At 36.7% G+C, this 18,394-nt stretch overlaps 1 protein-coding gene across 2 annotated transcripts in view; it reads left to right on the top strand.

Moving 5' to 3' along the window:
- LOC136040787 (leishmanolysin-like peptidase) overlaps nucleotides 1-18,394 on the top strand; it is a gene marked incomplete in the record, with an annotated part of 103,841 nt that overhangs the window by 13,420 nt on the left and 72,027 nt on the right. For both annotated transcript variants that reach the window (XM_065725114.1, XM_065725115.1), the window contains 1 exon segment: nucleotides 14,030-14,149. In XM_065725114.1, the coding sequence (XP_065581186.1) occupies nucleotides 14,030-14,149 (120 nt within the window).

The raw sequence follows: 18,394 nt of genomic DNA, 5'->3' as shown, positions 1-18,394 counted from the left end.
GGTCGTTATCGCGAACTTCATCTTCATTTATTAGATCTAATCGAACTTCTTTCGTTTCAAGGAGCACCATGACTTCTTCCTGTGTTAGTTTCTTGTGGCTACTCATTTAGACTTCCTAGAAAAGGTAGGAATAAAAGTACTTCTTGGTAAAAAAAACTTTTGGACAAGAAGGAGTGCTATATTTCCTGCTAAAAATTTAAAAGACCATCATTAGCTGCACATAAGAAAAGATAGATTATGAAAGTAGTGCAACTATAGTTTTCCTAGCAAATGTTAACCATTCAGACCCTCTAACTACTATTTTTCAAAATATTTGACCCTGACACTTTTCGTTTTTTTTGTTACATAAGTGGTTGAATGAGCTAAAAAACTACCGATGACCCCCCTTGCCTTCTTTCTGAATAAACACTGGAAGTTGAGTGACTCACCGAAGATTCATAGTGCCAAGTTTGCAGATGATTTATCATTGCTGGTACTTTAGAAGCTAGGATCCATGATTAGTACGGATGGCTTAATTTGCCGTTTGGAGGCTGACTGCGAAGAAAAACTGCTTTGAATTAATAGGTAAAAGTCAGCAGTTATGAGAGTCTTGTTTTTTTTTTAAAAAAAGTTCCTAGTCAAAGTGATATAAATGTGCCAATTGCAAATAGTGCGACGATTTTAGGTGTGACTTTTAGCTCAAAGATGCCATGGATGCTTCATGTAAATAATAGTACTGAGAAGGCGAATGTAGCGTTGCGTAATCTAGTTACAATTTGTCAATTCGGTTTTAGTCGTTTTTCACTGTTGAATTTTTGTAAACTGTGCATTCTGAGTATTTTAGAGTATGCTTTTCCTTTGTGGCATCCGGGGCTAAGTAAAAAGCAAAGAAATGACCTTGAGAATGTGCATAAATGAGCTACTCGTGTGATATTATGTACGGAACTCACGAATTATGATGACAGCCTTAAAATCCATAGCATAGAAAGACTTGATGCCAGGTGACACTAGCTTACAATGGCCTTTGGACAGAAGCTTTCGGAGTCGAGCAAGCATCGAGGCTTGCTCCCTGAACCCGCCTGAACAGGGTATAATACAAGGCACCTGAAGAAACTAGAGACTTGTAAGCCTGCGGCTGCCGACCGATAAAGATTGTCTTTTCGACAATATTTTGTGTCTCATTTGAATAAATAAGTGACAAGGAAGTGTGAATAATTAAATTATATTTTGTATCTCATTTAACTCATGTTATTTGACATAAAACATTCGTATCGTATAGTATGGTGTTCAAAGCCTACACAGAACCACAATGGCCTAGCCCAATAATTTTATACCCCATCCGACTAATTAAAGTGAAATATTCCATGGAATTTCAGAAGAATCGTCCCTGGATAAAATTAATTTGTTATCAGTGATAAATCTACTCATTCAGGAGGAGTTTGTAATCTGTCATAGTTAATTTTTGCAATCTAACACATAGCAATACAATAACCATGTAATAACTTGACGACATAGATTCAAGCCAGATATGTTTCCTAGGTCGTTGTTTTCAATAAGTTTACGGGGACATGTTAGAGGATATGTAAAAAAATTTTTATGAGGAATATGTCAATAAAACCTCGAAATATAGCTTTGTCTTTGTCATTGCTTGGGATTGAAAAGTAAACTCCATGTCAGCTGAAATCCAGACAGTCTTCGACAAATTCATCGGTATTGTTATGAAAGGGCATAGTTTATTGCAGGGAAAATACCCATAAAATACAAACGCTATAAGAGTGTTTTGGATTAGAATTGCCTATTGAATGTGGAATTGTTTTGTTATAAACAAGTGTGTTTGGAGTACATTACTTTTGAATAATTTATTTCTAAGCTAATGGTTTTTTTAACCACCTTTCCTAACTTTTGATAGTGTTGATAACTTGTTTGTGTGGTAACATAAATAAGATACATTTGGGGCCCCTTTAATAACTCAAAACTCAGGGCATCAAGTGATATATTTACTTTTATCCTAGCTAAATTACGGGGTAAACTGCAAATCTACCCTCCTGGAAGGGTACTTTGAAGAATCTACCTCAGCCTCTTCCCCCTCTAAAGGGCACTGACCTTTGATGACTCTTTACTATCTTTTTGTTATGAATGTGAAACAATGAGAAATAGGTCTACTGTTCAACGGAAGCACAAGGAAGTCACTTTTATATTAGTGAATCTATTTGTGAAATTTGGGGGCCAACCTTAGTATTTCTTAAAATCCTGTTAAAATTATGGTGGTGTATTTAAAAAAAAACTAGAGCCAATGCAAAAGAGAGTGAAAGCCCAAATTAAGTATAATCTTTTTCTTTTTTTTGTCAAATTTTTGATAGGTGATAAACTTGTCATACATGCGATCTTCTAAGCCTTGAAATATGGAAAGCATAATGATAGTGGCTTGATGATATCTCCCCAGGGTATATTTGGGACCCTGAATTCCTTTGCTTAAAGTTTTTTTTCACATTGCTTCTAACAGAGCTTGAAGCCCCTCGACTGGAACCCTACCAAAAAATCCTATTAGTGAAAATTTCTTAAGCTGAGTTTTCATGTCTTTTCTTGTAAAAAACGCAGGTTTTTTCACTAGTCCATTTTTTAAATGACAATCATGTTCATCACCAATAATTCCTTTTTGAAGACTTAGGCCAAATGCTGTAATAGTCTAATATGGAGCATGTTCGTTTACAAAAAGCTAGTGAAGGTCAAACTTAAGGAGAAGAACGCATTTTATTTAAAAGCAGGGGCGTAGTTCCAGTATTTTTTTGGCATGCAAGAGGGATCCCCATCCGGAGAGTCAAAGGGCATATGTAATACTTTTTGTTATCAACAGGTATGGCTATTTCTTGGATTGGCATAATGCCAATCAATCATTTGTAATCTAGTTGCAAAATGGTTGACATTTTCTCAGAGCCGTCGAATGAAGGATGAGACGAATTTTTTAATTTAGATGTTTGCGTTGGATGCTTAATTGCAAAAAGAGTGGAGGAAGATGAAAGTATGAATAAGTTGTCCCTGGGACCCAGTCATGGCTCTCGGTGGCCCTGCACATACTTGTTCTAAGAGAACAGTTTTTCAAATGGGAAACGTTTCACGCAAAACTGATTTTCCCATTTATGTTGGTACCATCAAATCAACTTTTAGGAAGAAAGAACAAGGAAAAAAAAAATAAGCGATAATACTAGCACATAGAATATGACGATTCATGTGTAACAAGGAGCGTAGATTTTAATATAATTGCCATCCAGGAACTTAGGTTATAGTATAACTAGAATCATAGATACACAGAGGTTATATCTTCCAAGGATATTTTTTGAAAAGATTTTCGCAAAGGGCTGGGGAGGAGACTACAGGAAGGAAGCTTCAGTGAAGTTTTGTGGAAGGGACTCATTCTGATTGGGAATTCAAAGCTCTATCTAGTGCCCTTTTTAAGAGTAAAAAATGATTGGAGGGCAACCAGCCCCCTCCAACGCTCTTTATAGGTACCCGACCCCTCTCAATCGCCGAAGACATTGAATCAAAAATTTAAGACAGCCCTTTTTGCCAAAATAGTTTAAAGTTCCAGTAAATGGGCCTCTGGCGATGGCATGACCCCCAGCCCCTGGGGCAAGGGTCGAAAATTATGCAAGTTGCTCATTGTTTATAAATAGAATGGAAAAGGAAGAATTTCCGCTCCTGGGTATCCGGAAAGGCAAAGGTTATTAAGTTGAAACTTCAGGGGAATGTTGAGGGGATGTTGACCTAAATGAAAAGACACTATGTGTATCCAAGTTATCAAAGGAGTGTATCTGCAATATTCGAGGGACGACTCTGGATATTAAGTTGAAACTTCCGGGGAGTGTTGAGGGAATTCATGAAAAGGCGTTAAGTCCATCCAGGTTGTTAAAATGGTATATCTGCAATATCTCGAGGTAAATGTCTAGTTGAAGGGCTTTTTTCTCTTTTGTATAGTCACCGACTTGAGTGAATGACAGTTTCAGGAATGGATCCAAGGCCTTAAATATAACCCAGAAAGATGTTATCAAGCTACTGTCTCTCACCTTGCCCTATTTCTAGGGCTTGGAATATTGCATAGATGCAGAGCCGTTCCTAGGGTTCGTGGTGTCCAGGGTGAAATCAATTATAGCACCCCCTCCCAACTCAGCTAGATTTTACGCCATATCAGGGTTCTTGCAAATTTTTGAAAAACATTTTCAAATCTTTAAAACCTTATAAATCAGCATTGAGCAAAGGTATGAGAATGAAAATACTTTCGTAGTCCCTAACTTAAGCTTTAGGTCGATTTCTGATGGTTTCACACTGAACTAAGTTAAACGCTAAGGTACTATAGTATCCAAGTTTTTAAAAAACATACCTACAATATGCGCTTAGCTGAAACTTCTGATAAATTTGATTAACATTCTGGTAGCTAGTGATGAGGGGGTGCTGGACTGAATTAAAAGACCGTTTGTGCATCTAGGTTTTGAAAATGGTGTATTCCTAACATCCCAGGAACCGTTAAGGATACTACGTTGAGACTGTGTGGAGACTTTGGGAGGATGTTGAACTAAATAAAGACGCTATATGCTTCCAGCTTTCAAAATTGTGTATTTGCAATAGCGCAGGAATGACAAAAGGTATTTAGTTGAAACTTATAGGGAATAATGAGTGACATATCGTACGTGTCATAAATGGCTGAACGAAGAAAAACTGCCAAAAATAACTAAACGAAAAGTATAGTTCTGTCTCGCTTTCTAGGGCTTGAGAAAAGAAAATCAAAGATAGATACGTCATGTTCTATATATGAAGGATAACAGATTGCCAAAGATTGGGGTTTTCAGCCATCTATCTGTTGGCCATACGAAAAACAGCTCGTTCCCAAATGGGGTTTGAACGGGTCATTTTAGGAAGGATTTAAAGAAAATTGGAACTTCATGGGAGGGGATAGAGAGTGAAGCTTTGAACAGATTGGAGGGGTAGGAAGAGTGTGCAGAGCGGTATACATAAAAAACAACGGCAAAAGAACCGATTTTTTGCAGTTTTCTGCTCGCTTGGGCCTTCAAGAGAAAATTTGGCCATCGGCTTGCAAATACGGCCCACTACGGTCGGCGCTTCGGCGTACAATTGCGATTTCATTCCTATGAACCCTGTACTGATTTCCCCTGAAGCAGCCTTAACACTACACGTGTAATTTTCAATGTTAAGTGATCAAGTTTTGCTAGTTCAAGTTATCATTTCAACCGTTTTCATTGGAACGAGTACTTTTACATTAGACTAACGTAAAAAAAACTTAAACATAGACCCATTATAATTAAGTCTAAAATCATGACGATCCTCATAAGGAAACTCTTGAAAAACCGAAATGGGGAATGACGATGGAGATTCAAGCTCTGACTGAGCCTGAAAGGTTTTTTGGGAAAATTTTGTGCATTTATTTTCTAGATTTATTACGCATCTATTTTGTTGCTACTAGGTTCTATTTTTTTGCTACTAGGTTGACGTTTCCTGAGGTTGCTACTAGCAACCTCATTGTTGCTAGTAGCAACTATTTTGTTGCTACTAGGTTCTATTTTGTTGCTACTAGGTTGACGCTTCCTGAGGTTGCTACTAGCAACCTCATTGTTGCTAGTAGCAACTATTTTGTTGCTACTAGGTTGACGTTTCTTGAGGTTCTATTTTGTTGCTACTAGGTTGACGTTTCTTGAGGTTCTATTTTGTTGCTACTAGGTTGACGTTTCTTGAGGTTCTATTTTGTTGCTACTAGGTTGACGTTTCTTGAGGTTCTATTTTGTTGCTACTAGGTTGACGTTTCTTGAGGTTCTATTTTGTTGCTACTAGGTTGACGTTTCCTTTGTGTTGCGTAAAATTAACTGCAGAATCACCAAAATAAGTCTGTTCAAATGAACAGCCCGTTGCTCTAACCCATTCCCCCCACTCAAACATTTTGGCTAGTGACGCCTGGTCGGTACCAGACTAAGTTCATGGGAAGCAATTGCTTACATTTCTTAGTCCCAGTCTCGTATCTTTATGCGCTTACATCATTGGGCACCTCTTCTACAATTGCAAATACTTTCAAATTTTGAGATTATTTTCTTTAACCTTTATTCAAACTGCTATGATAATTCAAACCCCCAAAACACGAAAAGAGAATTAAAACAAATAAAAATGTAAACGTAGATACTTTAGGATATTCTACACCATACATTCCGCCTATTTTTGGAATACAGGTAGAATATTCCAAAATTTCTTCTTTTCTTCATTATTTTTATCGGTCATATTTAATTCTTTGTCTGTGGTCTGATTAATTTGGCACGTGCCAGAATTTTCCACAGGTGAAGAGATTTTCTGGCGGGGGGAGGATTTTCCCTGGCGAAAACGTGCAGCATCCATTATTTGGGCTTTTTTTTGGTACTGGATGATAAAATTGTGAAAATAGAAAGTTGACTGTTGATTTGTGTGATCTGGACAAAATTGTTAATTTAGGATTTGCGGTTTTTATGTTAATTGTGAGAGTTTAATACCATAGCTCATTATGTAGCGTGAAACTATTTTTATTCAAAATAGTTCGGACAAATGTCTGATTTTATTTGTCTAATATCATGGGAAAACCCGTCAAGCGCTATTCAAATTTCCGGTCTCGTCAAAGGAAATGTTTATAATCATAAACTGGTTTTTATTCATATTCTATTTCTGTTTTTATTGTGTATATCTTTTTGAGGGCTGTTTTGTACTATCAATAATTATGTGGAAGGAAAAGGCTCAAGTTTGTCAACTCCACCGACATAATTGAACAAGAGTCCTGCGCTGACGCAGTGGGTTTGACCTTAGCTTGGTAATACGGGACCCAGAGATCGAATCATGCTGCAGCAATGCACTGCAGGACCGACGCAAGGACCTTAGTAGTCAAGAAGCGTCGTTAATCTGATACAATAATTGAACAACAAATTGAACTAATTGAATAAGCTTAATAATTATGCCCTATTGAATATGGTTGAGCATCAAAAAGAATTCCTTGCAAAAAAACGAAAAAAAATGTGATCTTGCAACCTCATTTGAAATTTTGAAACCAGGAGCTTAATTTGCTATGAAGCAGGGGGGGGGGTGGATACCCCTCCTAGATCTGAGCTAGCCCCCAGACCGCAGTTCATCCCCCCAGCTGAAATTCAGTTTCTCCAAAATTGGTAAAAACCATTAGGAGGGTAGAATAAGCAAATGTCGTAGATAGGTTATTGACGTAACCGGCTTGGATCCGCTCTCGTTGGGGGAGTTAGGAGGGGTCCTGTGATTTGGTGAGTTCGATGCTTCTTGACGTGCTAGGACGATGAAAATTGGTGGAGTGTCAGGGACCTGCACAAATTGACTTGATAAAGTCGTTTTCCCCGATTCGACCATCTGGGGGCTGAAGGGAGAGGAAAAATTAGAGAAAATGAGGTATTTTTAACTTACGAGTGGGTGATCGGATCTTAATGTATTTTGATGTTTGAAGGACCTCGCGTCTCAAAGCTCTTATTTTAAATCCCAACCGGTATTAAGCCTCTGATTTTCCTTTTAAATTAATCTGTTGATTCTTAAAATTTTGCCAGAGCTCATGTCATATGAGCTCATAGCTCTTCCTTTTTTTTTCCGGCCTACTGGTTAACCAGAACATAGAGAGATATTTAATGGCTCATTCAAAAGCTATTTCTCATATATACGTACTTCTTATCAATTCTGCCATCTGCAAGTGCCTAATGGCATTAAAATGGTACTTTTTGTGTCATTTCTCAAGGGATGACACTGGCAGGCTACCAGAATATCGTAGACAGATTTTTTTTTTTTAGCTCATATAAAAGCAATTGCTTGTATATACGTTCCTCCTATAAATTCCACCATTTGCAAGTTTCAAACGGCACTAAGAATGACATTTTTGATGCCATGTCTCAAGTGGAAAAGTTGCGGCTTTTGGGCTAGCAGAACTTATAAGAAGTTAAGTTTAATGACTCATTTAAAAGCTATTGCTCATGTCTACGGGCTTTATTTTTCAATTCGTCCATTCGTAATTGTGATATAACACTAAAAACGACACTTCTGGTGCAACTTCCTAAGTGGAAAAGCTCTGAAGTACAAAACAGTTATTATTGTAATAGTTATCTTCCAGAACTCTTAATCGGAGGTTTACAAGAACCCCTGCCGTATGTTCCCCCTCCTAGTCCTCTTAGTAAATTTCATAAATCGTCTGCTCATCAGTAAGCTACTGAAACATTAGCAGGCTACCACACCATCGTAGATAGATGTTTAATGGCCTAATTAAAAGCTATTGCTTATATTTACTAGGTTTTTACACATTCTACCATCTATTAGATTCACAGATTTTAATGTTAACTAGTTTCTGGGGAGAATTACCAATGAACTCTTTGTCATGGTTGAAGCATTAGCTGCAACCTAGTAAAGAGGGAACCACAGCCCATAGTAATTAAAAGTTAAAGAACATTAAAACTGTCCCTTTTTCTTCTTTTTTTCAGACCAAGCGGGTTGCTAGAACATCATAGAGAGATGCTTAAGAGATCGTTCAAAAATTATTTCTGATGTGTACGTGGTTTATATAAATTCCGCCATGTGCCAGTGCCATATGGCGCGAAAAAAGGCACTTTTTATGCCGTTTCTCTAGCGGGCTACCAGAACATCTTAGATAGAGTTTTGATAGCTCATATAAAACATATTGCTCATATTTACGTTCTTCCTATAGATTCCACTATCTACAAGTTCAAATGGCACTAAAAACGACACTTTTGGTGCTATGCCTCAAGTGGAAAAGCTTGGGCTAGTGGGCTACCAGAATTTTTTAGAGTGATGTTAATTAGAGTGATGCTTTTTATTAATTCTACCATCCTTTAAGTGAGATATAAAACTGAAAAAACGCTTTTGGTGCCACTTCTTAAGTGGAAGATCTTGGAAGTATAAAACAGTATCATTATAATAATTATGGTCCAATATTTTACAAGAAGACCTCCCGCAAATTCCTCCTCCAGGCCCCCTTAATAAGCTACCCAATTGAAGTCCTGCAAATACCAATATGTTAAATTACATTATTAGATGCGTAGTTTTGTTAATACAGAACTGGACTTCAAGTTAGGTTATAATACGTTCGATTCCAGCTTGGATTTTTTCTTCATTATGGTTTGTCCCACCTTATGATTACTTTTAAGATAATCTTCTATTTTTGCAAATGTGATGCACTCATTTTTTAAAGTATACCCCGGATAGGCTCATTTTAAACCTGTTGCTCATATCTACGTGCTTTTTATCAGTTTTACCATCCATAAGTGCCATATAGAATTAAAAACAACACTTGTAGGACCACTTCTTAAGTGGAAGAGTTTGCAAGCATAAAATGGCGCCATTGCAGTAATTATGGTCCAAAGTTCTTAACTGGAGGTTTATAAGAGCCCCTCACATATACTACCCCTCCACATATACTTCCCAAATGAACTCCCCAGTAAGTTTCATAAATCGCCTACTCATCTTAAAAGTAAATGATTATCGCGAAAACAAATTAACTAAAACTTAAAACTTTTTAACTAAAAATCTACCAAAGATTTTGAATGATAAACAGTTTTGAGTTGAACCTTCAACCTTCAAACTTTACTGTGATGAAGCCTGTGTGCTAGTTCTATTGGCGGTGATTGAAGGGAAGGGTCGTCCTTGGCCCTTTAGCTTCTTGCTCCTGCCTAGTTTTTGAAAAACAGCTTTTTTGGTCATTTCATTGGAAAAGTATACTTTTCTAATTTGAAGAAGAAGAGGGAAACAATCGAAAGTGCAATTTGTGGGAATGTGCTATAAAGTCAAACTTATAATAAGCGATTAGGTATAAATACAAGCTTTTAAACGAGCACTCAAACAGTTCTGTTTTGACGCAGTAGTCTTCTAGTTTCTGCTTGTCTGTAGGCGATTTATAAAACCCTGTCTTTATTATGGCTTTTTTAAGACGAAGTCGGCCGAGTAAAAAAGCTTTTTGTTATCGAAAAATTAACGTTCCAGAAAAAGATCTATTGCTTTGTGATGTATGGACAATGAACCTTGTTATAGGCTAGAAGTTTTTTCGTGGATGTCAAGGTTGTGAGCAGTATTTTCTAGAGTTGTCTTATCTCCCCTACATCGGTGATAATTAGGAATTATCAACTTAAGATAAGGAGTGATATTAAACTTAAATCGAACATACATTATTCTGTATAAATAAAAAAGATCATGACAGCGTTGTCTCTACATTAGCTTTTAATCAAAAAAGAACAAAGATTAATTTAAAAAAAACACAAGTTTTCTGAGGGGAGTAGACAGTGGAGTTGAACCTTAAAACGGACAAAAATTATTACTCCACAGCCTCTCTAGCATGTATCAATACATAAAGGATATATAGGACTATAGGCTAAAGTCCTATATATAGGATATATAGGCTATAGGCATAGGACTATAGGCTATAGGCATAGGACTATAGGCTATAGTCCTTGATCATAAAGATCAAGGACTATTGGCTAGCTTTAAAATTGGTACCATAGCTTGAAATTCACTCTTATGCAGAGAAACAGCCGTATCACTATTGGTGTCATAGCTGGTGAGACCAAAATATTGCCTGATAAATCAATGCAATATTTCTGTATGTTGTTCAATTACTTTGCGGTCATTAAGAAAATATTTAATTTTATGCTTATATTTTAAGATAATTTTAATTGTATACTGAAATTTACTGACGTCACAACTGGTGTAAGACTATGAAAAGCTTTATAGATTATTTTATTTTTGTCAGGCTACATACTCACTTTTGACTCTCAAATCAATATTCCTGTTTTTATGCTTGGCTTTTGTGTTTTCAGTAAAGCGCTAGTTTTCTACAATCCTAAAAACATAGGGAAACATAATTAGTTGATTTACTTTTTTTCAAGGTTCAAGGTTCAATCGGGTTTAATTAAAAAAGAAAATAACTAAACTTAAAGTGCACTGCTCTGTGACAAAACTCACGTTGAGACCCATAAACATAAAATATTCTTCACTAACACGCAGTACGGCTCACTCTTCGACACAACCACGCGCCTCCTCATTATATATATTTTTTTAATCTTAACCATAGGGTTGCTCCCTCCCTCCCTGGACGTACAACACCTCTCCTAAATATACTAAAAAAAATCTAAACTTCATCCAATTTAATTTATCTTTCTTTTTTTATCTTTCACTTATTGACCTTTAACTAAATATTTATTTAAATTATTTTTGAAGACCCGAAAGAGTTCCTACATCTCAGCTCTTTTGGAAACATGTTCCACACTTTAGCACATGCTACATCCGGGGAAAATTCTGAACGTACTGTTGGAGTTCGTCTCACTTGAAGTTCAAAGGCAGAGCGCGTGTTTCGATTATGTTGTTCAAATATCAACCGAAACAAATTGTGGAAGGGAGATGGAAGTAAACCAGATACAAAATTAAAAACAAAAACTGAGCACGACAGACGGTAAAGGGAACCAAGGGACAGATAGTCGTCTGAATTTCCAATAACTTTCAATGCACGCTTATGGATTGAGTCAGTTGAGGTTTCAGAAGTCCGTTGTAAAGTAGACGAAGGGTTTTTTGAGGAAATACGTGCTTCAGTTTCCTGATGATGCCAAGATTGCGAGAGAGTTTCAGCTCCACAGCCTGGATGCGGTTTAGGAAGGAGAGGTTTTCGTCCAGGAGTACACCTAGATACCTCGCAAAATCCGTTTCTGGCCGCCTGATCGTTCCTCTAGATGTCGTAATTCCAGTTATTTCTGGATGAATAGCTCAAATCCTTGAAAAGAATAGCACACACGGTTTGTTGACATTTATTACAAATCGATTTCCATCCATCCAGACGGAAGTTTCTTCTGAGACAATCTCTAGTTTTCTCAGGAGTGACGTCATGCCAGAGTCACAGGAGGCCCTTGTATTATCGTCAGCGAATGCCAGCAGCTCACTAGAGTCGTTGTCATTATTTGAAGTGTCTTCACCGCAGCAGAAATGCAGCACTTGTACTAGATTTATTGATATATATTAGATAGGCTGTGCAGTAATAATTTTGTTTGTTTTAAGTTTCAACTTCGCTCTTTACTTCCCTCGGAAAAACTTAGTTTTTTAAAATTAATACCATACAAAGGTAAAACATTCACTAAAGCTTTCCTGTCATCTAAATAAAGTGCCTGTTCATAGTTAGTTGAAGACTCAGATGAGTCAGCTAGTTAATTATTTATCTGAGAGTGAACATTAAGTCTACGTATCTTCTCCCCTTCCTAAAACAATTATTTTTCTGTCTACAACATCGCTTAGTCTAATAAGCATCATCATGATAAGTTATTTGCTTCCTATAAAAATCAAGCCAATGGCTGTGAAATTACCGCATTAACTTTCCTAAAATATCTAGGTAGTCCCGTTTTTCAAAAATCATATTCACAATGGCGTTTCTGGCCTCTCTTGCGCCTTGGGTGAAATCATCATACCCCTCCCCCTGTCTACCAAGAATTTTCCGGCAGAGTTTTAATAAAATTTTCATTTGTTAAGAAAAAAAAATCATTTTTTACAATCTGACTTTGCTTATTTAATATGGGATAAGCTATGAGAATAATGCAAATTTCGGGTTTAATTTGCTTATACTTATTGCCAACTGCGCCCTCTACTTTATTTTAATAAAAATAAAATTACAAAATCATCATGAATGTTAGATTATTTATTTGAAACATTGCACCGCTACAATTTCTACGTCCGGGGCAAGTCCCCCTCCTAAAACCGTATTTGCATATTCATAAATCTTCATTGGTTTTATTATGGTTTAAAACATTCTGAAAATATTCCACCTCTCTCTTCTTATCACTCATTGAGGCCACTTATATGATTGAGGCCTTACTTTAAAAGTCTCTAGATATTTTCATGTCTGTTGAAAATAATCATCTCCCAGTATTCTATGACCATTGGTTGAGTACGATCACCATTGAGCAAAAAAAAAAACGAAAGCAAAGAAAAGAAACGAGGAGATACTTTGGTTTCTCACCCACATAAGATTCGAGTTGCCACCCAGACTTGTTTTAGTCTAGTTCCCGACCAAAGCTGTGTAGACCTAGGGAACTCAAGGACTTTCACTAAAAATTGAGAGTTCTATACGTAAAATATTTCTAACGTGTGATTTTGAAATCTGCTATTTATAGTTAATTTCTGGAAATCCAGAAAGTGTTTAATTTCTTGCTTCAATAATTTTATTTCTATTCGTCTCCAACATTGCATAGTTTATAAAAAGCTTACTTTGAAACCAGAGCAGTTTCTTTTTCGTATTTTTTTAGTATTTGGTAGCCTAGAAAATATGATCAGTCGCCTGAAAAATACTGGGTGAATTTTCTCAAGCTCCTGAGAAATTTTTCTTCTTTGTTTCAAGATCCACGTGTCTAAAAATCTTTCATCTGTTCCAATTTTGAAGTCGCAAAACGCTGATAATGACTGCTACTACTGCCATCGAAAGCACTACAACACTAAGCCACCTAAGGCCAACACAGATGTGGGCGTTCCTCCTTTATTCCAATATATTTTCTCCTTACTCTCCCAAGAATTTCCGATACCCTTTTAAATCCTTTCTTACGACCTCTTCCCATCCCATTCGGGGGCGATCCCAAACGGGGTTGTTTGTCCCTAGATGGACGACCGGAAAGGACAATCTGGAAGTCTGTCATCCTGTATCAACGAAACGTGTCCTAGTCATTGGGGATGGGGAATATATGAACGCAGTAGCGCTAATTGGCAACATGGTACATATCTCTTATAGCCACCATACTCCTGAAGTGAAATTAGGAATATAATAGGAATTAGGAATATAAGAATATAACTTCATTGTAGTTTATCTCTCTAACGCTAAGCTTATTATCACCAAGCAGATACTGAGATACAGTTACCGTTTCTACATAGGCCAAGACCGGTTAACATAGACCAAGAACTTGAGTGGGGTGGCTATAAGAGGTAAGTACCGGCAAGACAATTACTGGAATTTCATTTACTGTAATGTTGACTAATGCAATCTTTCTTCCAGTTTATTTCATGTTCAGCATTCCTAAGATCTCTGCTTGTCATTTGCCTATGCCGTCCTATTTTTGGGTTTGTACATCTACATCAGCGACAATGTTCACATATACATCCGAAACACGACGAGGTAAGTAGTATGCGAGCATCATGTATCTAAACTAGAATGAAACTGTCAGTAAATGACATTGAGAAGCCTGGTTGATTTAAATTTACCGCTGGCAGAATATATATGCGCTTGGCTCTTTAAAAAAAAACTCACAAAAAGAGATAAAACTCAACGAAAAGACAACAAACGAGACTGTGGCCAGTAGAGTGAAAAGATGAAAGACTAAAACAACGTGGATATTTTGTCTGTGTGTAAGCTAGGCATCTTCAGCACAAAAGAAACAAAGATATAAAAAATTGAATGAAGTAAAAACAAATAAAACCGCCACCAATATTAATAAAAAACAATTGTCGCAACTGATACACGTAGGGAACAGAAGTTATTAGAGTTAATTCGATGCACAGCTTAGATATACAATGCAGTTATGAAGACTCCTATCTTGCCCATGAGAAGCTTTTGGTACAGAGCTCGAACAGAAAAAATTACGAACAAAAAACTGATTGTTGGGTGTATAAAAGTTTCTTGTTCTTGTGGGAAGTTTTATATTGGTAGAACTCACCAAAAATTTCTCGAAAGATATATTGAGCATCGCAAATCAATAGTAAAACCACTATAATTAACCAAGCCACCTGAAACTTTTGTTTTGGCTCTGGCTGAACGGCTATTTCTAGTGATAGAGGTTTTCCTCAGTGGTTGAGGGAGGCTATATAAATTAAGAAGCATATGTTTGCTAATCTTTCAATAAATACAACACAATAAAAAATTTAAATATTGACTCAATTTATGATAGCCTCTGAAAAATTATACTTTTTTACTCAGTTGCTTTGGTGTTCTCAACAGTTGCGACAATTGTATTTTATTAATATTGGTGGCGGTTTTATTTGTTTTTACTTTATTCAATTTTTTATATCTTTGTTTCTTTTGTGCTGAAGATGCCTAGTTTACATACAAGCGAAATATCCGCGTTATTTTATTCTTTCATCTTTTCACTCTACTAGCCACAGTCTTGTTTTTTGTCTTTTCTTTGAATTTTATCACTCTTTGTTGTTTTTTGTAAGGGCTGGCCAGTTCTGGTTAAGAACCTTCACATGGCTCTTTTAAAAACCTATGAGAACCATGAAAATGAATATGTTTTATTCACCACTATTTTTTCTGTTCAAAGCATCTGCATCGTATACTGGCGTAAGGTGTAGCTTGTCCACAGAGAAATAAATCGTAGAAAATGATTTATGACATATTGGGTCTTATCAAAGTAAAATGCTATTAAATTCCTTTTTTATGTATATAAAATATGGCATAAAACCTAAACTTTTGACAAATTAAGAGTAATAAAGTATCAAGAAAATTATAATGAAAAGTTTATTCTCCCCCTGACTTCATCTTAAGCCTATTCATACCTGAAAACCAGGATTTCTTTAATGATTATTTTGACCGTTACAAAAGTATGAAGATTTTTGACAGGATAAATTATCACCTTGTTGTCACGCTAAACCATGAATTAAATGAAAAAAAATAACTGAAAGTAAGGAGCGATATTAAAACTTAAAATGAACAGAAATTACTCCGTATATGAAAGGCGCTGTTCCTTCCTCAACACCCCGCTCTTTACGCTAAAGTTTGACTCTTTCTCTCAATTCTACTTTTTAAAACAGTAAAAAACTTTAGTGTAAAGAGCGGGGCGTTGAGAAGGGAACAACCCCTTCGGAGTAATTTCTGTTCGTTTTAAGTTTTAATATCGCTCCTTACTTTCAGTTAAAAAAACTTGTTTTTTTAAATTTAATTTCTGAACGTTTTTGAATTAATGCATGTTTTGAAATGTGAAAAATGAAAACGAAATTTGCATATTAATTTATTTTTATGTCTAAATGGCTTTCTCATAGTTTTGATCGGACGATTTTGAGAAAAAAGGAGCGGGGGAGTAGGCCTAGTTACCCTCCAATTTTTTGGTTATTTAAAAAGGCAACTAGAACTTTAAATTTTTTACGAACGTTTTTATTAGTAAAAATATACGTAACTTACGAATTAACTTACGTAACGAACTTCTACATTCGTATGTTTTTATTACGTATATGAGGGGGGCCACGCCCTCGTCAATACCTCGCTCTTTACACTAAAGCATAAATTTTGTCCCAATTTTTTAAGAATGCCCCCTGAATCACAAAGCCCGTAGAATAAATAGTTGAAATTAATAAAATTGCTTTATCGTAAAGAGCAAGGTATTAGGAGGAGGTGAACCCCTCATATGCGTAATAACTTGTGTTCGTTTTAAATTTTAGTGCTGCTCCTTACTTTCAATTGAAAAAACTTCTTCATATTTATTTTTTCAATGTTCTTTAAAAAATGCTAAAAAATCCTGCCCCCCTTCATGGAAATTTTCTTCCCCCATGAAAAATTCCTCCATGGAAAGATTCCCCGAATAACCCCCTCCACTCAACCCTTTCCCCCAACCAAAAAAATCCCCCTGAAAGCGTCTGTACACTTCCCAATAACCATTACTATGTGTAAACGCTGGTCCGAGTTTGTAACTTGCAGCCCCTCCCACGGAGACTGTGGGGGAGTAAGGCGTCCACAAAGACATAGTTATTAGGTTTTTCGACTATGCTGAATAAAATGGCTATCTCAGAATTTTGATCTGGTGAATTTGGGAAAAAATGAGCGTGGGAGGGGGCCTAGGTGCCCTTTAATTTTTTGGTCACTTGAAAAGAGCACTAGAACTTTTAATTTCCGTTAGAATGAGCCCTCTCATGACATTCTAGGACAACTGGGTCGGTACGATTACCCTGGGAAAAAAAAACAACAAAAAACGAACAAATAAACACGAACCCGCTATCGGTCATGGGCAAAAAATGCAAAATTCCAATCTGTTGATTTGCGTTATTTCCTGTTTATACACACTCGTGTGGGGGATTATACAATATTATACTGTTTACGCAATACTCGTGGGGGTGTGGAGGAAGGCCAATTTCTGAATATTGAGCCATGCATAAGTTTGGAACGGGTGACTGGGGGGTACAGCCCCCCTCATCTTTTTCCGGAATTTCCCAGAATTCCGGAAACCTGGAAGTTCAAAAACCCCTTTTTCCGGATTATTTTGATATACTTTCGGACCGTTTCATATTCCAGATACAAGAAGAAGAATACAATAAGACCTTTCAGACCAAAGAGCCTCTTATGTTCAAACTCAAAATGGAAACGGAAGGGTTGCTTTGTACTTTCGCTTCTTCTTTCATGTTATCCAATCATATCAAAGGATCTGATATAGTGTGTTTGGATATAAGCACTGAAATTGGATACGTGCCAATTAAGGATATCTATATTGGCTTTAAGGCAGCTATAATTCTTCGAGAGTATGTCGAAGAAAGGAACATCACATACGAGGACGCTAATGTCCAAATTGTTCTCAGAACATCAAGGGAGTTCTACCAGGAGTTTATTAATCAAGTGCATATTTAAGCACTTGGTCATATTTGAACCATGTAGGGCTGCAAACGTGGAACCACCTACGCTGCTACCGTTCTTCCACTTTTACAGCAGTCCAGACTGGAACAAGAAGAGAATAAAGAGTGGGTTGAGGAACATCAGTACACTAGAAATTCCGTTTAAGCTACTAGAAAGTCCTCTGCTTTTCTGGCGGAAAATTTTGTCAATGAAAACGCCTTGTGGGTCACTGAGATTCAAGAACCTTCAGAAGGTATCTTCTTTCATTTCTGTTTTCAAATGTTGTGGTGGAAAGGTTGTTCTGCACTCTATAAAACAACAAGACAGACAATAGAAACTCTCTATCATCTGAATCTTAAGGTGCAAGTCTGCAATCTCAGAGTGGCTTCAAGAGGTTGGACCATCAGTGGTGGATAATCCTCATTTGTGGAAGAAACTTAAAATGATAAAAGCCAGTGCAACTTCTGAAGAATGTAGGGGAATGCCTATTATGAAACCTTAGTCCGATGATTAATTTTATTATCTTAGTTGGAAGTTGATATTAGCTGTGTTCCTTAGTAACGAGCGAACTAACTGATGATACTCAGTTTTTTTCCTATATATGCTTTTTTTATTCGCTGGTGACTTCTTTAATCCATTTTCGGGCTATTTAGTGGCTAGTTTTTCCTCATCGTTGTAGACTCCCCAAAACTTGTTCGGGGGTCAGGTTCTAGTAAGAAGTAAGTAGGATATGGTAATTAGGTGAGACCAAGAATCTCCCTTGTAGGTGCAACACCAAACCAGCACCAAATCCCAGTGAGTAAAAACCAGACCGTATTATGAGCGCAG

The sequence above is a fragment of the Artemia franciscana genome, chromosome 21 (genome assembly GCF_032884065.1).
Source record: "Artemia franciscana chromosome 21, ASM3288406v1, whole genome shotgun sequence".
Taxonomy (NCBI): Eukaryota; Metazoa; Arthropoda; class Branchiopoda; order Anostraca; family Artemiidae; genus Artemia; species Artemia franciscana.
This window is presented reverse-complemented; position numbering and strand designations above follow the sequence as displayed.